At 36.1% G+C, this 26,167-nt stretch overlaps 1 protein-coding gene across 13 annotated transcripts in view; it reads left to right on the forward strand.

Moving 5' to 3' along the window:
* Window positions 1–26,167, forward strand: part of HDAC9 (histone deacetylase 9) — a 959,143-nt gene that overhangs the window by 861,397 nt on the left and 71,579 nt on the right. For all 13 annotated transcript variants that reach the window (XM_047752014.1, XM_047752015.1, XM_047752022.1 and 10 more), the window contains one exon: window positions 22,947–23,080. In XM_047752014.1, coding sequence (XP_047607970.1) covers window positions 22,947–23,080 — 134 coding nt within the window. The remainder of the gene's footprint in view (window positions 1–22,946; window positions 23,081–26,167) is intronic.

Raw genomic sequence — 26,167 nt, forward strand, 5'->3', positions numbered from 1 at the left:
TTGTAGATGGAGGCTGCTGTCAAAGTAGAATGGGAGGAAGCTTGGCAACCCATCTGATGATTATTTAATACTTAAGGGATTAGGCTACTTGACATACTTGGTACCTCCCTTCCAGACACTTACAGTCCAAGATTCTAAGGTAATGACATAGCAATAGACACTTTACTCCCCTCTTCTTTTAAAAAAAAATATGTAAAATTTTCTTTCTGTTTCATTTGGACCACATGTGCCTGATCCTGTGCCAGAAAATAAGAGGAATCTTATACCAACCTTCCTAATTACTATTGACATCACAGAGTATGTAAGTTTTCATTAAAGCTCTAAGAGGTGGTTCCATAGATATGAAAATGCAATTTTATTCTATGCAGAAGAGAAGTTAAAACCATAGAAGCTGGGAACGCAAAAAGAATATCAATACATTGAATAGCAAGGAAGGGATTAAAGACTAGCGTGCTCTTAAGGACGTATGAGGAGTTTCAGGCTGTGGGCAAGTAGAAACAGTAGAAATAATTCCACATAGGCTAATTCTGCCCTTTAATCCTTCCCCAAAAAGGAAGATGAACAAAAATAAATTCTAGCTTTCAATTCTTACTGAATTGACAAAAGATAAAACATAAAGTGATCCTTGTATAGTGTGTATTTTGAATATGAAATCATCATTTTTTAAATTTTGACTTGCATCTCCAAGACCAGATCCTTTAACCCACTGCGCCAGGCTGGGGATCAAACCTGCACCTTCCCCAACAAGCCAAGCTGCTACAGTGGGATTCTTAACCCACTGGGCCAAGGCAGGAAGCCCTTTTGCTTATAGATTCAAAATGGGGCTGTTGGATTACAAAATTCCTGTGTGTCTTGTTCATATAAAGATACATGACCTCTGAATGACAAAATTAAACCAGTTTGTGTGTGCCTGTGTATGTGTGTGTGTGTGTGTGTGTGTGTGTGTGTGTGTTTTCAAATTTGGCTAGTTTCTTCCAGACCAAATTTAAAATGTAGTTTTTATTAAGAATCCTTGAAATCTTTGGTAACAATCTTTTGTAATGAGAGCATAAAAATGAAGTAGACATTTTCTTTAGACTCCCTGAAAATTTAAGGTACATTTTTGTTTTTATGCCAAGAGGATTGGGCACTTTAAGAGCTAAACCCTATATTGCCATGGCTTTTATCAAAAAGGTTCCATTTAATGTATTACTCTGGATTTTCCTGTTCCTTTCTTGTCTTCAGAAAACCACAATAAACTATTTTTTAGCTGATTAAAATAAAAGTAGAATGCTTCATTTTGGAGAAGAAAAGAATAGCTGAAGATTGAACTTAAAGGGAAAACAATTACAAAACAGTATGTGCCACAATGAAGCTTTGAAAATGAAGCCCTTTTTGAAAAAAAATGAAAGAATGACAATTTGTAAATCAGGAGTCCAGAAGTTCTGTCTCATGATTATGTTGCAGTTTAATTTCTTTATATCTTTCTGCCATTGTTTAAAAAAAAAAAAAAAAAAAAAAAGGCAGCCAGAACTTCAAAGGGACTCTGCATGTGTTCCAAATCAGGGCTTCAGAGCTGATGTCTGACAGCCCAGAAATTGAAACGAAATAAATGTGCTGTTTAAACTCCCATTTTTTTCCCAACAACAACAACAACAACAAAAATTACTTTTTGTGTATTAAGAGGTTTTTTTTTTTTTTTTTTTTTTGTTCTTCGCTAACTTTAAAATTCTGTTCCCTTGGATATTTTCTCATTTGCCAATTATGGGCCTGGGCCTATGGAGTGCTGCATGGACTTCAGAGGGAATTTTCAGACAACCAGAGGGGATGTCAAGACTTTGGGATCAGCCTTTGTGACTCTTTCTGTACATTAAAACAGATTCCCCCTGCAAAAAAGAAAGACAAAGAACCATAGTTGTTAGGCCATGCCCAAACACCTGTGTTTGACTGTTCTTGCATTTTCTTGGGATGACGGAAACAGACATCTCCAAAGAACAAAGAAAGGCTTGGGATGGTTTGTGTTTGAAAGTGCACCAGCATGGATATGAAACGTCAGTCAGCAGCCAGAAATTTGGCAGCCATTTCTTGGAGTGCCGGAGAGAGTAATTAGCGTTTGACCTGGAAAACTCTGTTATGTGGGGGTAAAGATGAATCCTTCACTCAGGAAGAATCATAGCTGCAAAGGAACTAGGTTTTACAAAAAAGAAAGGATACTGCATCTCAGAGTGGTGATGTGATTTGCTCAAGAAAACACAGTAAAGTGATGTAGAATTTTTGTGAATTTGATCCCATGGATAATGAGGTGTATACAGAGGCTGCTGGGTTTCAGAGAGAAATGGGCATATAAACACTTTGGGTTTCGGTGGTGCTTTGTACCTGCCTTTCAGAACCACTACTCTCAAACCTACCCCTACCTTCCTCTTTTAATAGATATTAGCAAATAGCCAGGAAATGTGGGCAAACAGCATCCAGGAGCGGAGGGCTTCCCCACCACATCCTTGCAAAGAAAAGTAAGCCACCCTGGGAATATACTAGATTTAATGGGCTTGAGTTCTTTCTCTCCTCTCCCACATGCCATCTCATAGTCTGCACATCTGGCTTGCAGAGTATCCCTGAATGTTTATTTCCGGACCCTGAGAGGCTTTCCTGAGCATTGCTCGGGTAGAGGCCACATTTTGTTCACGTTAAGTTACATCTTGAGAGTACATAGTGCCCCTAGGAAGGAGACGATGCACTTGAGTTTTCACATTACATTTCAAGTTCTGTGAGCACATGTGGTGGAGAGAAGAGAGTCAGTAAAGGTGAGCCGAAATGCTTTCAAAATTTGCAAATATGAAATCTTCCTACATTCCCTGGGAGAAAGCAGAGAGAATGCCAGAATGCTGACCTCCCTGGCTCAAGCATAGGCACTGCACCACTGTCTAAATGTCCCTCTGGACACAAGCATGAGGAGCATTGACTTTTTACCTATTAACTAAATACTACTGTTTTGGTTTACTCACTGACGTGTCAAAAATTGGGATATCGAGCAACTCAGAATCTCACCATTAAATTGAAAATAAAAAGACATGTGGAGTTCCCTGGTGGCCTAGAGGTTAAGGATCTGGTGTGGTCAATGCTGTAGTTTAGGTCACTGCTGTGGTGTTTGATCCCTGGACTGGAAACTTCCATGTGTCACAGGTGCTGAAAAAAAAAAGGTATACAGGTGATGACAGTATCTGATTAAGTGAATTCTGCAAGAAAAATGTGTAGATGAGTAATGACTAGGGAAATTTCTCTAAACATAGTAACAGAGGGCAACAGAGTTGGCTCTTTAATGATGAATTAAACGTAAATAAGAGGAGAAGGGAAAGCAGAGGGAAACAAAGACATAAGCAAACACATTACATTTGCTCTCTAGCAACCATTCGTTGCACTTTCTTGTGTCCTCACATTGTACTCAAGCAGAAGTGCACACTCCTCCATCTATTCGCCATAATCTCTAGTGTAATTACTCCCAATTCACAGAAGAAGAAATGGAGACGCAAGGAAACTAAAGAACATGCTTGAGATGACACTGGGGGCAGAGAGAGAAATAGAATTCTAACTCCCAAATCTGTGCTCTTTTCCAATGCAATCTCCAGGAAAAAAAGCCTATTTAGGAATGTCAGTTTGACAGTATGGCGTATTGGGGCCTGGTTACCAAACCAAGTAGTTTGAGCATTATTACTGGCAGATGTTAAGGGGATTTTTAGGAGGAGGGGCTGTGGACAATGATAGTGGATAATATTTAGACATGTTCAGTTAGAGTCCAGTGTGGATGTGCAGAGAAAGGCCCTACTTAGCCTTTTGTGATTGAGAATTAGATCCAGAAAAGGAAGGTAGAGAGAGATGGAGGTGGTGGTCTTTGACTTGGTGATTATGGATGTAACCAATGTAACAGTGAAAAGATTTCACTGATAGACAGTGCTTGGAGGGGAGGACTGGAGGATTGAGGGCAGAAACTTGGCACTGCCCACGTTTCTCAGGTGGGAGGAGGTAGGCGAGCAGCAGCTAGACTCAGCGCAGAATGGGGGGAGGGAAGCCTGAGAGTATGATGGCACCAGGCCAGGTGAGAAGAGCGTTTCATCAAGCAGGGGAGAAAAACATTGATACAGAAAGTCAGGGTATCTTTCAAGAGCTATTCTATAATGTTTTAACATGAGATATTTATATAAACCATTTACAATTTTTTTGTGCTAAAATAGATATAAGAATTCCACATATTTTTCAGGTCATCATTAAAAATTGCCCCTAAATGAAACCACCAAAATAATTATGTGTTTATTACCTTTTCTTGTTTATTGTCTGTCTGCCCTCCACTGAAATCTTAGTATATTCTTGGGTCATGTATTCACACACAGCCAGTTTGACTGTAGAGTCCTACAAAATGCTGCAGCCTCAGTGGTTTCAGCCAGAAACATAACTTCAGTAGATCTGGTTATTTGATGGAATCAACCAATTGAAATGATGAAGTAGTCTAACAACTTGCTTTTCTTTTTATGCTTTATGATGGCAGATGGGATCACCAGAGTTCTTTTTTTAATAAAATTAGTTTTAATTTAATTTAATTTAGGGGCCTGAAAAGTTGTTTTCCTTTAAGAATCATGGCTTCTCCAATCTAGTTGCCTGGTTGGTTGAACATAGGTCAAGTCTTTTTGTTTAATGGTATTGCATGTCTCAGATCCTCTATTCAAATCAAGGCTTGTACTCTGAAGTAGTAGGTAATAAAGAGGCAAGGACAACAAGAACCTTCCTCAATAAATACTTGAGGTAATAAATAATAAGGCACAATTAATGTAAAGGACTAATCAAAAGAAAATTCTGTATACTTAAGGAAAATTTTATTTTTAGAAACATGAAGTTAGAAGGGCACTTGTGTCATTTTGCAGATTATTGTTTCCAAAGAGCTTTCTGTTATCATTATAACCTAAACTATTTATTTATTATTACTGGAATGTCTTCTTCATTTGGCATTTTACTTTTTGTAGTTCATCAGAAGAGGAACCAAAGTGGTAGTAACAAGATTTGGTCTAAAATGTGAGTTAGCACTATTTACAATAGCTAAGACATAGAAGCAGCCTAAATGTCCATCAACAGAAGAATGGATAAAGAAGACGTAGCACATATATACACAAAGAATATACTCATCCATAAAAAATAGTGAGATAATGCCATTTGCAGCAACATGGATGGAACTAGAGATTATCATACTAAGTGTAGTCAGACAGTGAAAGACAAACATCATATGATATCACTTTTATGTGGAATCTAAAAACACGATACAAGTGAACTTATTTGCAGAGAAGAAACAGACTCACAGACTTTGTAAACAAACATGGTTACCAAAGGAGACAGGTAGGGGCAGGGAGAGATGGACTGGGGGCTTGGGATTGGCATATATATATATTGAGGTATATGGAATGATTGGTTTAAAGAGGACCTGCTGTATAGCACAGAGAACTCTACCCAATATTCTGTGATAATGTATGTGGGAAAAGAATCTGAAAGAGAATAGATAAATGTACATGTACAACTAAATCACTTTGTCGTGCAGCAGAAATGATCACAACATTGTAAATCAACTATACTTCAATAAAACTTTAAAAATGAAAAAAAGTGAGTTAATAATTTCCTTTAAGACTATATTTTTGGGAAAGCCAAGACTCAGGTCTTCCTAATAGAGAAAAGGGCTTTTATCGTTATAGAATTAGCAGTTATATGACTCCTATTATAATGGGTCAGGCATTTTTTAATAAGTATTACAAAAATTAACATTTAATTATTGAGATGAGGCCCCATATCTAAAGCTTCCTGATAAGATAACCCACTGACATAAATTCACCATGTTAGAATCCTGAAAAGTGTATTTTATGGAGACCAGAAGGAAGAGGAGGCTAGCTCTTAAAAGGAAGGTTAGTGTGCAACCCAGGGCAGGGAAAGTGTGAAATGGCAGCCCAAACTTGGAATAACAATATACTACTTTATTTTGATGCCTATTTGTCTTGTTGATAAACAAAATAAACTGGATCTGTTTTGCTTGTTTTTTGGTAGGCTTAAATTGCTGACTGCTACAAAGTTATAAAAGGTATCAGGAGATCAACCCAAATGGCAGAGCCAAAAGGATCCTTCCATTTTTTGTAGTCAGATGACTCTAAAACCTAAGTTGAGAGGCTTATTTTAAATGCAGAGTCTGGGTCTCACTCCAGAGATTTGGATTTTAACTTGGTTGGGAATGAGACTCAGGGATCTGCATTTTAAGAAACACCCATATGATTCTGATTAGCCAAAGATTAACCTCACTTTAAGAAATACTGACTTAATCCAATCCCTTCATTCAACACATAGAGAAATAAAAACTTAAGAGATGTGAGTTAGCTTTTTCCAGCAAGTCATAGAACTTGAACTAGATTAATTGCTGATACTCATTTTAGTTGTTGATTAATGTTACCCAAACTCAGATTCAGTGGTGTCACATTGGCTCTGCTACTGATGTTTCCACAACATTCCTTAGGCAATAAGAATCAGCAAATGTCTTGGGAGGATTTAAGGAGCTGGCAGAGAACATCTGGGTATCTCTTAAGTGAAGTAATGTCTCCTTAATGAATTTGAGGTTGAAAGTTATTATGATGAGTTACACAACTCTTTTGATACATAATGGTTATGATAAAAGGTGCATGCCTCTAACAGTGATTTTAAATTTCTTTTGTCATTTGTCAATTAGGTAATTTTGGTCATTCAGTTCCTTTTTTTTTTTCCTTTTCCTGAAGCTTTAACACTTTTAATTGGGATAAGAAAAATGCCAGTGATAATACCTTATTAAAATTCCCACATTTTTTTAGTTATGAGTCTGTCTTTTGCTATCCAAATTCTGAAATGTTAACTTTTTGATAAATCTATACTGACACTTTAAGGGAGGAGCCTTAGACTGCATTATCCCAAGTGTATTCCAGCCTGACTCCCAGCCTAGTGTATCTGTAATTGTCTTTAGTTTGAAAATTGGTTGCCTAATCTCAATATAGACTCTTGTCAAAAGATGTCCCTGACCTCCCAGTTCCAAATGATTCTGGAATTACCAGCAGATTCTGCCCCTTCATTTATTCTGATACTTACCTAGCTAGTCCCCAAATCCTGGAAACTCCTTTTCCTCTCTGATCTACCCATCCTGACTCTAGCCTCTGCCTAGTCACTCTCTCAACATTCAGTTCCACAGTCTGATCTTCTTTCACATTTCTTAAGTGCCTTGAAGTGTTTAACCTAAAATGCTACCACGTCCCTGAAATAATCTGTTTTTGTTTTGTTTTGTTTTGTTTTTACCATTGTAACAGGTTTTATAGTGTCATATAAATTGGATATTGGGCCTCAGTCACAGAGAATTGTGGCTTAAGATGCAAGCCCTCTAGAATGATCCAGGGAAAGTCCCTTTTTCATGTGCCTCATCTCCAGCTTGGGGAGGAAGGATAAAAATCATGATGCAATGTATTCTGAAATATTTAATTTTCTCTCCCCCCCTCACAAAAAAATGATAGTTATACTCAAGTGTCTGATGGATACATAAAAGATTTCCTATTTTCATCTACCTAGAATTCATTCAGGGTTTTTTTTTTAGTAGCAGATAGGAAGAGTCTATAACAGAATAAAGCTACTTTGATAATAAATATTTAAAATAAAACCCTTTTTGGTTTCATATGGGCAAGTCGAATCATAGCATTTGTAAAGATTGTATAGGATCCTGTAGATGATTACACTACAGATTTTCTACCATGACATTGGAGAATGGACTGCATTTTAAAAAGCTACCCTGTTGGGCTTATTAGATTCCCAGGGGGTTTGCTAAATGCTATACTTTCCTTTGTAAATGTTCTTTAACTATTTCAATTAAATGGTGATTTATTTTAAAAATCAGCAATAACAAATGTGTAATAGAAGCCAAGATTACAGAATGCTTAATCTTTAACAAATACATTCAGAGCCATTTCATATTTATTTAACATACAATTGCTGTCTAATTTAATCTAAATTAAGTGGTTGCTTGAAACCTATAATTTACAGGGTTCCTGAACCTCCTTTTATGGTAGGAAAAATAAGAAATCATCAGTTTTGCCCAGAGGGGAGATACTTATCTTTTAAAATCAGGTATTTTTGTCTTGAAATTAAAAACCTAGGACATTTGGGAGATGGAATTCCAAGGAATGTTTTTGACAGTGAGATAAATACCCTCATTTTCCTTAGAAGAGAATAATTTGGTTTTATACCATTTAACAAACATTTAAAATTTTGCTGATACTTACCTGGCACTTTGACAATGAATTATCTATCATCTGTCTTTATAGGCATCTGTTTGTGAGAAACACATACATTAAGATTCAATAGTGGGTTTTTTGCAATTGTTTGATTGTTTTTAAAGAAAAAGACCATATAACTTTTGGGTACTATGCATCAGGTAATATATTAGCTGAAAATATCAATTGAAAATAAGCAATTAGTTGTGAAGTAACCACAAGGACAGGTCGAACAAAGTAGTAGGTAAAATTTTTGGCAGTGGTCACTACAAATGTTGCTGTGACCATCATTATCTTGGCTGAATTTGGGGAGTGTAGTCATGAATTAATGCTATATTGAAGTTGAAAAGCAAGCTTAGTTCCAAGAGTTAATTTGAAAAGGAATTAGGGGTTCTTTTGAGGGGGGGACAGTGTGGTGGTAATATCTTTCTTTTTAAACTGGTAATATCAGAAAAATCAAGGTAGATATTTTTCTGAAAATCAATTTTTATGAATGTGGGTTAACGCTTGAATAAGAATGGTTCACCATTATTACCATTTGGTGAATATCATTCAGATACAATTGGTGCTGCGACTGTAGCACTCATACATTAAACTGGTACTTCACTATTATTTGCATTTAAACACAGCTGAGAGGTTTGAAGGACAGCATTAGAGTCCACAAAGTGCTTTCTTATTACAGCTCTGCCATTGACTGTGTTGCTTGAGCAAGTTAATTTCTTTTTAATTCATTCTCTCACTGGGCAATTGTGTGACCATTAAATGAGATAATGTGTTTCAAACATATAGCACGGTGCCTCCTGATGTTAGGTCTCACTAACATTAGTTTCTAAGTGATATAAGGATAAGGACTATCTTTGTTGTACTCAAAAGGATATTCTCATTGGCCAGCACAGTTCCTGTTAATAGTAGCTTCTCAAAAGATATTTCTTCAATGAATGAATCAGCCACAATGATTTTGAGTCCTCTTGAAGAGATAGTACTCTAGTTTCCCTCTGTAAAATAAATTAATGAAATTCCTTATAAGTTCTATAGAACTGTTGAACAAATAGTCTGTGACAGGGACTTGAGTTTTCTCTTTGGCTGTTGTATTTCTTTGGACCTGAACTTCCTCAGATGCTCTCCCTCCCCAGTCTTTGAGAAAGATTTTTTTACTTGTATTTGCCACAGTATTTTTTAAAAAACATCCTTAGTTACTCTAAGGTAGATATATCATCTGAGCATAACATTTTTCAGTACTTTACTTTTCTTCAGAAATTGCTTTCTTGTATCATTATGGGTCCTGAATCCAAAAAGTTGGGTTTGTAATTTGAGAATGTGGATTCCAGAATCAGAGGGTTTAAATCCTACCTCTGCTGTTTTACCTCGGACAGAGTACTTAATCTTTCTTTGTTTGTTTCCCATCTCTACATTGAGAATAATAGTAATACCTCTTTCTTAGGCATGTGTCTGTTGACCTCAGTTGAGCATTAAATAGTTTGTAAGGAGCCAACCCTGCAATAAGTTCCATATATACTTTAATAATTAACACACATTTATCCAGGTCCATAAAGTTAGCTTCAAGTCTCTCTACTATTTATACATCAATCATTTAATTAACATATTGAATGCCAAGCACTGTACTAGGCACTGGATATATAAAGCCAGGCAAGATGTGGTCCTTGTTGGCTAGCTGGTTATAGCCTCGTAGGGTGAACTCACAAATTAAGGACTATATAGAGATAAATCAGTGTGAAGGGAGCACGTAGAAGCAATTCATTGCACGGGGGTTCTGGATGTTGTTTACACTAAATTTAAAAGATGAGTAGGGCATTGCTTCAAGCTGCAGCATAGGTAATAGATGCAGCTTAGATTCTGTGTTGCTGCAGCTGTGGTGTAGCTCACAGCTGCAGCTCTGATTTGACCCCTAGCCCGGGAACTTCCATATGCCACATGTGTCGCCATAAAAATAAAATTAAAAAAAAAGATGAGTAGGCATTAACTGGATGTGGATAGGACATTTCATTGGTAGAAGCTCAGAACTTTGGGCATTGTTCGATTGCTTTGTTCAGCACATTGTAGAAATAGTTATGTTTAATTCAAAGGAAGAGTGAATGTGGGGGCATGGCAGAAGATGGGCCTGGAGAGAAAGACCATGTTTTGAAGGCTTTGAATTTAGTCCTGAAAAAATTTGAGAAGCCAGTGATAGATGGTTGGGTGACTGGTGTATTGAGCTCATTGCAAGTGAGCCTAAGGTTTTTTGCTGGCATGTTTGACCATCTCCAGACCCAGGGTCTTCTAGCTTACACACTCTTTCATCCATATAAGACCTCCCACAGTTCCTTAAGCACAAGATGTATTAGTTTCAAAAGCCTTGCATCATCCATTCTGATGTGGCCAGTGGTTAACAGAGCCCTTGTTTCTTAAGAAGAGTTCACAGTTATAGAAATCTTCCTGCCTGGAAAAGATCACCTAATTTATATAAACTCATATTTATCCCAGATTCAAATTCTCCTGTACTTTTGAACAAAGTAACCCACAGGTTTTGGCTTTGGTTGAGGGTAACAGAGAAGGCAGCAGCACTGACTCTGTTTGAAGTATCTCATGACTGAAAACTCATAACTTACTTTCTTCCAGCAACCTACCTATTGGATCTGTTTTTCCAGACAGTCTGCTTAGGCATTGTCAAGGTACTTATCTTATTCCTCAGCATCCTAGCACATAGTGAAGGAAGTGGGTAGAGAATAGTGAGGACAGATGAACCCTTTAGGCACATGGTGGTATGGATTAGTTTCTTCATCTTAGTGAAAAGAAAACATGTTTTATGTGTGTGGATATTTTGAAAAAAATATTGGGGGCTCTTCTCACTTTATGTGTGTGGATATTAAAAAAAAAAAAAATACGATGGCAGAAGGATTGGTGGTTAAGGCTTCGGAGTCTAAAACCTGAGTTGAGTCCTGACATTGCTATATTCTAGTTCTGTGACTTTGGGAAGTGACTCAACTTTTCTTTGTTTGCTCCTCTGGTAAGCTGGATACTCTCTGTAGCTACCTAATTAGGTTGGTGTGAAGACTAACTGAAACATTTCTGTGAACCCTAGGACTTGGCACAGGATAAATACTGTAGAATTGCTAATTGTCATCATTATTTGTTACTCTTTCAGTTTCCCTTACACTTTCACTTTTACTTCATGGACTGTTACTCTGTTATTGATTTGTGTTAGGCCTATAGTATATTCAGGGGTATGTGGAAATGTAATAACTTAAAACACCATCCATATATTACCTTACAGTTCTATAGGTCACAAGTCTGTGCAGACTCCACTGGGTTCTCTGCATCAGGTCTCACAAGGTTGACATCAAAATATCAGCCAGGGTGCTCCTTATTCTGGAGATTCTGAGGAACATTCCTCTTTGGATTTCATCAGGTTGCTGGCCGGAATTTAGTCCTTTGCAGTTGTAGATATGAAGTCCCCATTTCCTTGCTGGCTGGAAACTACCAACATTCCTTCTCACATGGTCTCCTACATTTTCAAACTATCAGTGGTACACAAGTTCCAATTATGCTTCAGATCTCTCCAGTTTTCTCTTATAATACCAACTGGTGAAAAGTCTTCGCTCTTAAAGGGTCCTTGTAATTAGATTATCTCGCCCCCACTCCACTGCCCCGCCCTGTTCCTCCCAACACTTCCTGAAATCTGCCTTTTGATTGACTCAAAGCCAGTTGAAACACCTTTCTACCACACCACAGGCGTATATATGATACACACAGCTTCCATCTACACTCAAAGAGGGTAAGATATTATACAAGTACAAAAGTTACTAGGGGGTCATCCTGGGAAATCTGCCTATCCTACTCCCTAATTGAAATGGAATCAAGTAAACTTGAATAGAATATACTGATTCCAAATTTATTCATCCTTTCAGTGGCATGTACTGAACATCTACTATGTACCAAGCTATATGCTAGATTTGAAAGTCTTAATTCTTGGCAGTTTATTTTTTGAAAAGAATTTTAAAGAGTTGGATTGTCTGGAAAGATGGGTTTCTCTTCTCCAAACTTATTTTTTCATTACCCTTTTGCTGTCTGGAATTACAATATATGTGGTATAACTGAGTAATTCTAGAACTAAGTTTACTAATAGAAAGACCAAATAAATGAAAAGAGTGATACCATTTAGAATATATTGCCTGTTTATCTAAGAGAGCTTTTAAATCATGCAGAGGGCTGATGGGCTGGGTGAGGAAATAATAGTTATTGATACTGCCTGAGTGTCAAGTGTTGGGTGGATGCATTTATATATATATATGTATATATATATATATATATATATATATATATATGTGTGTGTGTGTGTGTGTGTGTGTATAAACATATATATTGTTTTATTGAAGTATAGTTAATTTATAAGGTTGAGATAATTTCTGCTGCACAACAAAGTGACACAGTCATACATATACACATATATATTAAGTCATTGAAACTAACAAACATGACTGTTCCTCCATCAGAAGTTGGAAGCTGAGGCAAAGATAAACATTTAAAATGTTTGCACAACATTTTAAATGTTTGAATATGTTGTCTATATCTTCTGAGTTTCCTCTCAGCAGATGTGTGTTTTCCATCTATTAAGTTTTATAAAAAGGTGTTTATTTTATAACAGTCGTCTTTATGCTAAATTTTATTTATCTGTGCATGTGTCCCTTATATGTAATTTAATTCTTTAGAATCAGGCACTATGTCTTATTCACCCATGTATATCCCTAGCTATTGTTAGAGTGTGTGCTCAGCAAATACTGGCTGAATTTGAGTAGTGCAAAGTACTGTAATGGGCTCAACATTGCTTAGCATGAGTCTGTCCTGCTCTAGTTCCATACCTCTTGGCCAATTATGCGTGAGCATCGATGAGAGAATAGATCCCATGTGTTTAATGCATTATTGAAAACAGCAGTTAAAACTAGCGATTGGCAATCAAATTGCAGTTGGGGTTTGGCAAAAACAGTTTTGTTGAGGGGTGGGAAGGAATGGGACTATGATATCCAAAAGCATTTTCTAGGGATTTTTTTTTTCTCCTCACTAGTTTTATATTTGTGTATTTTAAGGGAAATTTAATTCACATGCTTCTGGTTTGTTTACACTTCCCACACCAAAGCCATGATTTCTAAAAGCCATTTGGTGTCTAGGAACTCTCTTTAAAGTTCCTTTTGGACTGGAAATCATGTCTGAAAAAATGGCCAGTCTAGTGTCTGTTGAGTTGGCTGTATGGTGGGAAATGCTTTGAGTTTTCACCCCCAACTCTGTAGTTAGCTATTGGCCTTGATAATTGGTCTTAGTTTCCTCAACCTGAAAATGAAAGGATTGGAATATATAATCTTAAAATTCATTTCTAGATCTAAATTTTTGTGATTGAAATATTTTATTAAAAAATATAAAGACTGGAGGTCCCATCATTGCTCAGTGGAAATGTATCTGACTAGTATCCATGAGGACACGGGTTCAATCCCTGGCCTTGCTCTCTGGGTTAAGGATCTGATTTTGCCGTGGCTGTGGTATAGGTCACAAACACAGCTGGGATGTGGCATTGCTGTGGCTGTGGTGTAGGCTGGTAGCACAGTTCTGACTCTACCCCTAGCCTGGGAACTCCACATGCCGCGAATTAGGCCCAGTAAACTGAATACCTGAATAAACTGAATTCCTGCTATATGCCAGCCTGTTCAATATACTGTATGTGTATATATAAGTATATAGGTGTCTTTTATGATTAGATATTTATTTATTTCAAGTCTCTAAGGTAGAATAAATAATTCTTAGTTGTATTTACAGGTGAAAAACTGAGGTTCATGTATTTGAAGTATAAGATTTATATATAAAACTGTGGCGCAGAGTAGGCATTTAGTAAGAAATTATTGATTTGTAGATAGATGGATCAAGAATGGATGGATCAGTAGTCAAAATGTAGTCAAATTTCTTGCCATTTTATTCTCAGGAACTCCTGAGGATTAAAGTTTTTCACTTTTATTTTTATGAAATACTGGTTTGGAGCATTCTAATTGTCTCACACTTTGTTTAGGATAGAAATCAACTATTGATTTGTTTTCAAAAGGTGCTGAGGATATAAACTTACCTCCTGGAGCATTACTGACTAGAACAGTAAAAGGATTTTTACCATACTTGCAAGTGCCTTCTTAAAACATATGCAGTATTTATAGGGCTGCTTGGAAAAAGCCAACTGAAAGATTTAATGATAATAATCTCCATATTTCTTCTAAAATTGATTTCCGGTTTCAATGAACTTGGAAACAGTCCTAGGACATCAAATAAAGATCTTAACATGAAATGAATCTTCAAAATATGTTCATAAATTTACATTTTAAACATGACCGGAAAATATATACCTTTCCATTATTAAGGTGATACTTTAATGAAAAATTTTCATTTGCATGGAATAAGGCTTTTTTGGCTACAGATGAAAGGATTTTATGGTAGCGACAATGGTTTTGTGAGTTAAATGATCCCAACATCATCAGGAACGCATCACAAGTGCCTACCATATGAATTACAGCATCATGAGTCTTAAAAAGGTATTTCTGTGGAAAGCATTCTTCCCATCTGCAACAATCAGCTTCTGCTTTGAAGTCCTGCTAGAGAGCCTCACAGTACATGAGACGACCACATGCTACCCAAACTTCTCTCTCAACTTGAGTTTGACTGCATTTTCCTAAAGAACAACATGGTAACTTAATGACTAAGGGGTTTAGAGAGGAAGATGCCTGCAGTTTCTGTAATTATACTTTACTGTTTGTGCATCCTTCAGTTGATTCTCCTGGACGTAACTATGGAAAATATGCCAGTGGATGTGCACAATTAAATTTCAAATTAAAACAGGACAAAAATGTCTGCTCCCTACTGTATTGAATCTGCAGTGATGTCTTCATAAACATTCCAGGCCCAAGTAAAAATAATCCTTAAAAAATGAGTAAAATTGTTATCAAGGCTTTTTAACCATATTAGAAAGAGTTGCAAAATTATATAAATCAGTAATTATTAGGTGTCAGTGTTTCAAATGAGACTATCACCGCTACCGACTCACTCCACTGCCTCTGCTGAATGGCAGCATGTGGGTGGGGAATTGCATCTATCATTCTTGCTTTTTTACTTGAAGCTCTTCTCAGTGGAAGAGAGGCCATGGCTGTGGTGTATGCTGGCTGCTACAACTCCAATTTGACCCCCTAGCCTGGGAACTTCTATATCCTGCTGGTGCAGCTGTGAAAAGACAAAAAAAAAAAAGTAATAATAATAATCAAGTGTAAGTGAATGAATGAATCTGAACAGAAATTTCTACCTAAAGATGCTCTTCTAATTCTCTTTCTCAGTGGTGTCTCAGACCTGGTAGTTACCAGTTCAGCTGTGTTTGGTCATCAAAACAAATGATTTCTTACAATGTAGCTTCCTTCTCATGCTTGCAGTTTTTTGTTTTTTGTTTTTTCCCACCACCCCTGCAGCATGTGGAAATTGCCAGGCTAGGAGTCACATTGAAGCTGCAGCTGCAGGCCTACACCACAGCCATAGCAACGCCAGAACCGAGCCACATCTGAGGCCTATACCACAGCTCAGAGTAATACCGGATCCTTAACCCTCTGAGTGGGGCCAGGAATCCTCACTGATACTAGTTGGGTTCATTATCATTAAGCCACGACGGGAACTACACACCAAAACCTCATTTTCTTGTCTCTGAAAAAAATATTAAATAAGTTTAAATTATGGTAGTGGTTCAAATGACCAGTTTCACTGGATCTGAGTAGCATCTGTGACCTATGCCACAACTTGCAGCAACACTGGATCCTTATCCCACTGAGCAACACCTGCATCCTCGTGGACACTATGTTGGGTTCTTAACCCACTGAGCCACAATGAGAACTCCTCATGCTTGTGATTTAATACTGATTTAATTTTTTTCTTTTGTTTTTTAAATTTTTTATTGCCTTTGAAATGGATTAGCAATGAGATCCTGCTATGTAGCACTGGGAACTAATGCTGATTTAATATACAATGCTTTTTAAAACAACTAGGCTACATATAGGATTCTTTATCAGTAGTAATATTAAGAGTACTTTGTTAAGAGTGCTTTGTTAATGCCTCATTCTAGAAGATTTCCTCAAAAGAGCTTAAAGTACAAATTTTACTTTGAAAAAAACTATTTCTTAGTGAATTCTCTCATGGTAAAGACACCTTCTGGGGCTTATTTCCAGCAAATATGTATCAATTCCAGTCACTAATCTGATCCTGCCCACCTTACTACCACAGGCATCCAGGCTTCTCTCTAAGTATTCACCCTCTTTAAAAAATTCAGAAACTAAGGATATATGTGGGTCTTAGGAACCCAGTTCCATCTCCATATCTTATCTGTGATTGCTTGAGCTCAAGACATACCCTGTCATGCAGACTTACTTTCTCACCTGATCACGTCTCTCCCATTAGCCCTTACATTCAGGACACTTGAACCTCCTTGAGAAAAACGTTGCCGGCTCTGCTTACTGCTGTAATTTTTAACTATGCAGGTTCAGTTTGTTGTGACAAGTAGGATGAGCTTTTGTGTCTTTTGTGAAGCTAGAAGTAAAAACTCTTAAATGAAACTTGAAATTATGCCCACTAAAATTATGTTACATAGGAGCTCCCTTGTGATGTAGTGGGTAAAGGATCTGGCATTGTCATTGCAGTGTCCTGGATTGCTGCTGTGGTGTAGGTTCAGTCCCTGCCTGGGGAACTTCTGCATACCACAGGTGTGGCCAAGGAAAAAATTATGTTACATAACCTCTGATCAAATAAACATGAGTACATACACCTCACTAAATCATCTTCTTCACGTGTTCTGAAAAATAATACTTGACCTTGGTAGCCATACTTAGCTTTATTAATCCCTCAAATATATGTGTAGCAGTAGTGGACACAGTAAACTCAAGTTAATAGGAGTAAAATATTGTTCTTAAATTCTTTACTTTGATTGGAAGAGAGAGCATAGACCTCATAGAAATTTTATTGCTTTGCTTCACCTGAATGTTTCATACAAGGATAACTTGGAGTTCAGCAGCCTCAGTCTGTAGCTCCAGAGATCACATGGGTAACATGTGAGTGGAAATAAGCCCTGTAGGTAAAAGAAAGAGGAATTTGGATAGAGATCAAAGATAAGCTTCATTCCATTCTTTCTTTCCACTTTTTACTATCCCATCTAAATTTGGTATTTTATGGAACTTTTTTTATTATTATTATTCCCGGAGGAAAAAGTGAACTTAAATCAGATTTGAGACTTTCTCCCTCTCCCCTATCCTTTTTTAAATCCATGTGGTTTGGTCTGCTCAGTAGTAACTTTAGATATATGAATTCTCAGTTGCTAGGAACCTTCAGTATGAAAGATAAGGCATAATGGCGTGATTTATTTTTATATATTTTTTACATTTCACTCTAGCCATGGCTTAGCTTACAGAAAAAGCTGTTCAAAATATTTAACAATATGATTAGCAGAAATAGTTGTCTATGAGTATTATGAGTATTTCTTGCACATCTATCTTCTAAAATAGAATTGATTAATAAGTGCTGTTAACCTTGACTTAAGCCAAGGATATTTCTGAGCATTAGGCTTAAGAACTTTGCATTATACATTTTCTCTAAGCTTACCATTCTCTTTATGGTAATCAGGTAAGAAGGTGGAGTCTCATTCGTCAATCCTAAACGGCCTGTGGAAAAGATTCTAATTAATATCATCATGAGATTCATAGATGTGAAAAACACTGCAATGCTTGAAAATAGTTTTCACCTAATTTTAAAATCGTTTTTTAGAGTGTATCTTCCAAGTATTTATAAACATAGGATAATTATAAAGTAAATATTTTGACGTCTATCAAAATAGCTAAGTAGATAAAATCAACATTGAAGTCCTTCAAAGTAGTAGAGAAATAAATTTATCTTGTGGTTAACCCCAAGTGCTAGACCAGAACTGAAATTCTGGACAGTTCTGGTTTATTGGGTAGATATCCCAATGCATTCCAAAAATTAAAATGACAATTATGTAATTGTTCCAAAATGAAAGCAACTTAGTATGGCTTTGGGGTTTCATTGCTTGACAGTTTTATAGACTTTCATTTAGTTATACCAACTCTATTATGAGAATTTACTTTCTTTTCAAGTAAAAAACCCTAATACTTAAGAGAGGAACAAGATCAGGCTTGAGGAATTCCCGTCATGGCGCAGTGGTTAACGAATCCAACTGGGAACCATGAGGTTGCGGGTTCGGTCCCTGGCCTTGCTCAGTGGGTTAACGATCCGGTGTTGCCGTGAGCTGTGGTGTAGGTTGCAGACGCGGCTCAGATCCCGCGTTGCTGTGGCTCTGGCGTAGGCCGGTGGCTGCAGCTCCGATTGGACCCCTAGCCGGGGAACCTCCATATGCCGCGGGAGCGGCCCAAGAAATAGCAACAACAACAACAAAAATAATAAAGATAACTTAAAAAAAAAGATCAGGCTTGAAAGTAGCCCAGGTAGGCTTGCAGACCATGCATTTTCATACTGAAGATAATTCTTTCAAATTTTCATAGATGTAGAAATATTTTAAGTATTATAAGTATTACATAAATGGTAGAGATTAAATAATGTCTTTTGCACTTTAGAATGGTTAATACAAGATGCTACAAATTTGAATTAATATAAACATTGAAAAAATGGGTAACAAAATAGAAAAGATCGTTGGTTTGCAGGAGTTGAGGGTGGAGAGAAGGGATGAAGAGTCAAAGCACAGAGGATTTTTAGGGCCTTACAACTACTCTGTGTGGCACCATTATATGTAATGGTTTGGTGGGTGCTGAACTCTTTTAGCTTTTCCTTGTCTGTAAAACTTTGGATCTCTCCATCAAACCTGAATGAAAGCCTTGCTTGGTAGATAGTATTCCTGTTTGTAGGTTTTATTCTCCTTTCACTACTTCAGGTTCGGCAGGTGGGTCTGACCCAGGCTCCTTTCAAATTACTGCTCCTGCCCTGGGTCCTAAAGTGTGTAAGATTTTGTGCGTGCCTTTAAAAGTAGAGTCTCTATTTCCCACAGGCTTCTGACTCTCCCAGAAGTAAGCCCCACTGACCTTCGAAGTCAAACTTTGTGGGATCTTGGCTTCCCAGGACAGGACCCCCAGGCTGGGGAACTTTATATGGGACTCAGATTCCTTGGGGAGAACCTCTGTAATTGTGGGTCATCTACCCAGGGGTATGGGTCTTGACTTTACTACTACATCTTTGCCCTTCTTAGCCGACTTGTTGTGGTTCCTTCTTTGTATCTTTAGTTGGAGTAGACCTTCCTGATATTCTAGCCTTCCTCCTTGATATGTACCCTAAAAATAGTTGTACTTTCTCTGTGTCCATAGGAGGAGGTGAGCTCAGTGTCTTCCTACTCCACAATCTTGGCCACTTGTTTTCAACAAGTTGATTCAGCAACTTGTGGACATGTGAGCATCTGAGGATCTTGGAGCCTAGTCCAGATGTTACCCTGTAGCAGTGTGTCTATTAATTATTTTTTAAATATAATTGCTTTAAAAATTAAATGTTTATTCCCTGCAAGTTCTTGAAGCATTTTAAAAAATGAAATGCCATATTAAACATATGGTTTTATTTATTTTTCATCTATCTTTTTTTTCCCAATTGTCTCTAAAATTGGGCAGGTGGATGAAATGTTAAAAATTTTTAAATGTTGAATGAGAGACATTTACATTTGGTGATAGGAGAGACTACACACCCAGAAACATTCCTACATGAAAATATCAAAACTACTCCTTTAAATGTATGGGTTACTTCCAAAAATACAAAGAACAGTGAGCAAATACTGTAGCTCTTGGCCACCCTGGGCTATCGCAAAGTCTCCAGTTGATGTGTTGAACATTACAAGACTACTGCATTCTAGAAAAGGGAGTTGAAGCTTTGGGTCTATGAAGGGAGAGTTTTGATTGGAGACCAGAATAAAGAAAGGAATGTCAAAGGGCAAACTACAAAGAAAGAATGAATAGAAAAAGAAATACTGCTGAATTGGAGTTCCCGTCATGGCTCAGTGGTTAACGAACCCGACTAGCATCCATGAGGACGAGGGTTTGATCCCTGGCTTCACTCAGTGGGATAGGGATCTGGCATTGCCATGAGCTATGATGTAGGTCTCAAATGTGGCTCAGATCCAGCATTGCTGTGCCTGTGGTGTAGGCCAGCAGCTGCAGCTCTGATTGGACCCCTAGCCTGGGAAACTCCATGTGCTGTGGCTATGGCCCTAAAAAGACAAAAAAAAAAAAAAAAAAAAGAATACTGCTGAATAAAATAGTAAGTTGATCTTAGCTAAGGCTATCAATTGAGGAATTTTCAAAGGAAATTTGTAATGAAGGTTTGGGGTCAACATTTATAGCTTCTGGGCATTAGGGGGGAAAAAAAAGCCCTGTAATCTAAGAATTTAAAATCGATCCTGGTTGGTGGTGTTTCAGCAAACCAGCAGAAGCAAAAAAAAAAAAAAAATCACACTTAACTCAGATTTCAGTGATAAGTATTATATTCAACTCAGCCTTCACAGCTTTGTCACAAATAAAGTTCTAATAAATATGAACTAAAAAGTCCAAAAAACAAAGGAGTATTAAAATATCATGAGGATGAATCAGCAGAAATAAAAAATTATAAAATGAAGCCATAAGACTTCAAATAGCAGATACAGAATATAAAATAATTTTGCCTAAGGAAATGAAGAAATAAAACATGAATGAAAATAAGAAACTAGAAAAATGATTAGGAAGTTATGAAATATAACTGAATAGAACATCTAGTATTGAACAATATAATCGCTGAAGTGAAAATATCGGTAGAAGTATAAAAAAGCAGATTAGACACATCTGGAGAAAGAAAGTCTGGAAGATAAACCTGAAACAAAAGTATACATAATGTAGGACAGAAAGAGACATAAAAAATATGCCAGAAAACTTGAGATGTTAAGGCTGTACTGACAATGACTGCTTACATCTAATTTGGTGTCCCAAAATAAGATGGTAAAGATAATAACTTTATCTGAATAAATTTGGACACAAAAGACAAATTTCTATAAAAATATAATTTAGGAAGATATCGAAAGCATGAAAAGTCCTATAATCCCTAAAGAAATTCTCAATAGTTAAAAATCTTCCTCAAAGAAAACACAAGAGTCAGATGGTTTTTACTGAAGATTTCTACCCAACATTCTAGGGTGAAAACTAGAAAAAATAGTTCCAAGTATAATAAAATTCAACATGGTCAATAAAAGAAGAAAATTTATAGATTAACCCCTTTCATAAATAAGCACAGGTGAAAAAAATCCTAAATAAAGTATTATTTGAACAAATCCAGCTGTGTACAAAAAAGATAATATACCACAACAAAACTCATTTTATTCCATGAATGCAGTGATGGCTTAATATTTGAAATATTAATGTAACTTACATCACTATGAAATTGTAGGAGAAAAACCATCTCATTTGGTGTTAGAATAGAATTTAATTAAATTAAGCATCTATTTATATTGAAAACTCTAATTCAGAGTAGAAATAGAAAGGTCCTTTTTTATACTGCATGTAACCACAGTAAGATGCCATTATTCACCCTCCCACATGACAAATCATACCAAATGTTAGTAAGGATGTGACTAAACTGGGATTCATGTATATAGTGCTTCACAGAGTAGAGGTTAATTATAGTCCTTTGGAAATATACTGGATTATTTGAAAGATTTTAAGCCACAACAATTTTACTCCATTCTTACGCATGTGCACCAAAGACTTGTATGAGAATGTTCATGGAGGAATTTTTTATAATTAAAAGCAAATATCTGTCAACAGGAGAACAGATAAATAAATTCTTCGATACTCATTATATGGCTCACTAGACAACAAAGAACTATAACTACATGTATCAACAGAGATGAGCTAACAAAAATGTGTGAAAAGAGCAAGATGCAAAAGTATAAAAGCATTTTTATAAAGTTCCAAAATGAGCAAATTAAACAATGGGAAGCAAACACAAACTTAGGATCCTGAGATTTCCCACAGTGAGGAAGAGTTATGTTTTTAGAGAGAAGCACACAGGCAGTTTCAAAAGTATTTTCCTTAAACTGGGAGGTGAGTGAATAAGTGTCATATCATTATACTTTAACATACATAGATATTATTTTTTGCATTTATCAACTATTTCATAGCAAAAAGAATGCCCATAAAATATAATGTGATAGTTAAGTAATTTGAGGTGTTATGTATTGAAAACTTTATAATAAAGGCAGATGATGAAGACAAGAAACAAATATTAAGCAAATGGAATTGTTTGCCTTATTAATGTTAGTGCTATTCAGGTTTTTCATCCAAGTACATATAGAATGTTTTGTAAAATGTAGTAATGTGCACTGGTGAAGAGCCAGACTGACTGGTGCAGATCTTTGTTGTGAAACCTCTTAGCTGTGGGATCTTAGGTTTTAATTCCTTCCTTTGTAAAATAGAAATACTAATAGGACCTAATTCATCAAGTAATTGTGAGTATTAAGTGAGTTAGCACATGGAAAGTGCTGACAAGGGGCACTCACAGTATAATTACTCAATCAATATTAGATTCTAGAAGTCAATTAACTTTTGATTTATACTTTGAAATGTTCTGTTTGTATTATGGTAGGCTTTGGTCATTTGACGAAGCAACTGATGACACTGGCTGATGGACATGTGGTGTTGGCTCTAGAAGGAGGACATGATCTGACAGCCATCTGCGATGCATCAGAAGCCTGTGTAAATGCCCTTCTAGGAAATGAGGTAAAAAATTAAAAGTGCAAAAAAAAGCAGGGGTAAAGGATCAGTAATGTATACATGCATATTTTTTGTCTTTTTAAAAATCACAGGTACTCAGCACAATGTTGTTCTTACAATTTTAAGGAAGAAGGCAAGCCTTAGATAAGAAATGTCTTCATGTTCTCATCTTATACACTATAACTTTTGCCCAGTTATAGAATCCATATAGCACTCCCCTCGATTAGGTTATTGGCAGAGCTCAGTAAATAAAGGTAACCCTTGGGAGGAAATGGTTTGTATATTGACCCAGCTAATAAGCATTGAAACATTGAAAAAAGTAATAAAGAAAATTTCTCTTGACATTTTCTGTAGGAATATTTTAATTCAGGGGAAAAAGGGCTTTTAAATTATTTTCATCTTTATTAAGGTATAATTGGCAAATAAAATTATAATATTTGTATCTAAAGTATACAGTGTGATGATTTGATGTGGATATACATTGTGAAATGATTCCTTCCACTGAGTTAATTTAATGTATTCATCACCTTACATAATTACCTTTTTGATGAAAATACTCAAGTTCTACTCTCTTAGAAAATTTAATTATACAATATGGTATAACTGACTATATTCACTGTGTTATACATCAGATCCTCAAGCCTTATCCATCCTATAACTGAAAGTTTAAAAACTTTTAACAGGCTGTGTCTATTCCCCCTCACTCCTCAGCCCCTGGAAGCCAGCACTCTACCCTCTGTTTCTATGCATTCAACTATTTTTCGTTTGTTTTTTGGTTCTATATAAATGATATCACGTTGTATCATTTTTTTTTCTCTATTCAACTTATTTCACTTGGCCTAATACCTTCCAGGTTCTTTTATATTGTCACAAAAGACAGAATGACCTCCCTTTTTAAACACTGCATAATATTCCAGGCGGTGTGTGTGTGTTTATGTTTTCTTTATCCGTTCATTTATGGAAGGACACTTGTGTTGTTTCCATACTTTATTGTGAATAGTGCTGCAATAAACATGGGTGTTCAGAAATCTCTTTGAGATAAGGAAATAGTGCTTTTATTTCCTATGTATGTATACCCAGAAGTGTTTAATTTACTGAGGAACCTCCTACTGTTTTCCATAAGGACTATGCTTGTTTATCTTCCTACCAAGAATGCACAAGTGTTTCCTTTTCCCAACATCCTCACCAGCATTTATCTCTTCCCTTTTTGATAATGTACATCCTAACAGTGTGTGAGGTGATGTCTTATTATGGTTTGATTTGCATGTTCCTGATGATTACTGATATTGGACACCTTTCACACACATACCTTGGACATTGTATATCTTCTTTGGAAAAACATATTCAGGTCCTCTGCCCATTGTGAACTGCTATATTTTGTTGTTTTTTTGTTTGATCAATTGGTTGGTTTTTACTGTTGAGTTTTAAGAATTCCTTGTGTATTTTAGAAATTAACCTCTTATTGGAGATGTGGTTTGTGAATTTTTTTTTCCATTCAATGGGTTGCCTTTTCATTTTCCTGATGATTACCTTTTCTGTGAAGAAGACTTTTAGTTTGATATAGTTCCACTTGTTTATTTTTTGCTTTTTGTTGTCTTTTCTTTTCTTCTCTAATCCAAAAAAAAAAAAAAATCATTGCCAAGACTGATGTCAAGGAGCTTGCCCCCTGTGTTTTCTTCTAAGAACTTTATGATTTCAAGTCTTGCATTTAAGTCTTATTCAATTTTGAATTGATTATTTGTATGTAGTGTAAAATGGGGATCCAGTTTCATTCTTTTGCATATGGCTATCCAGTTTTACCAACACCATTATTGAAGAGACTGTTCTTTCCCCATTGTATGCTCTGGGTCTCTTTGCTGAAGACTAATTGACTGTACATGCATGTTTATTTCTAGGACCTCTCTTCTGTTTTGTTAATCTGAGTATCTGTTTTTAATGCCAATAGCATACTAAGTTGATTGCTTGTAATGTTGTTTGAAATCAGGAAGTGTGATGACTCCAATATTGTTCTTCTTTCTTCAAGATTCCATTGGCTATTTGGGGTTCTTTCGCAGTTTCATATGAGTTTTAGGATTTTTTTTCTTTTACTGTGAAAAATACCTTTTGATAGATATTGCACTGAATCTAATGCTCACTTTGGGTATTATGGATATTTTAACTATATTAACCTTTCTGATACATGAACATGCCATTTATTTGTGCCTTCAGTTTCTTTTATCAGTGTCTTATAGGTAATTGTGTACAGATTTTTCTATTCCTTGGATTAAATTTATTCCTAATAATTTTGTTTTTGATACTTTTGTAAATGGGATTTTGTTTTCTTTCTTTCTTTTTCAGATAGTTAATTGTTAGTGTATAGAAGGACAACTGATTTTTCTGTGTTGATTTTGTATCCTGCAATTTTGCTGAATTAATTTATTAGTTTTAACAGTTTTTTTGATAGTGTCTTTAGGGTTTTCTATATATATCACGTCTGCAAATAGTAACAGTTTTACTTCTTTATCAGCTAATGTTGGGCTGTTCTACTTGCCTACCAGATAACATATTTTACATATCCACCTATATTCTCAAATTACTTATTTGACTTTAAATATAGAAACATTTTAAGGAAGCAGACTGGTTTAATATTTGCATTATAAAGGCTTACACCAGATGTGTAGAAAATCAGAGTATGTTGTGGATTGTGGCTCCATGGATGATTGACTTGCCCAGCAAGAAATGTTACCCAGTTGCAAAAGCCAATTACTTTTCCAACTATGTGGAAGGAAATTATGGATTTCAGTGGCTCTATTTGAATACATTCATTCAAGTGAGATTCTCTCTCTGTGCTCTTGTAATCTCTGCACTTGGCCCACTCTCTTCTTCCTAAGGAAGATTTCCAATGAGAATGGAATTATTTTTCCTGTGGTCTCTTTACTTAAAAGATTATGTTTCAGCATAGATTCAAGTCAGTTGTGTGGAGTTACGTGTTTTTTTCTGAAATTATCTGAATTTACTGAAAAAAGCAAAGTAGGTTTGTTTTGTACCTTCCTTCCCTTGTATGCTCATTTGACTGTGATATCAAAATCATTTTTTTGTATGAGCTATACTAGA

The sequence above is a fragment of the Phacochoerus africanus genome, chromosome 11, assembly GCF_016906955.1.
Source record: "Phacochoerus africanus isolate WHEZ1 chromosome 11, ROS_Pafr_v1, whole genome shotgun sequence".
Classification (NCBI taxonomy): domain Eukaryota; kingdom Metazoa; phylum Chordata; class Mammalia; order Artiodactyla; family Suidae; genus Phacochoerus; species Phacochoerus africanus.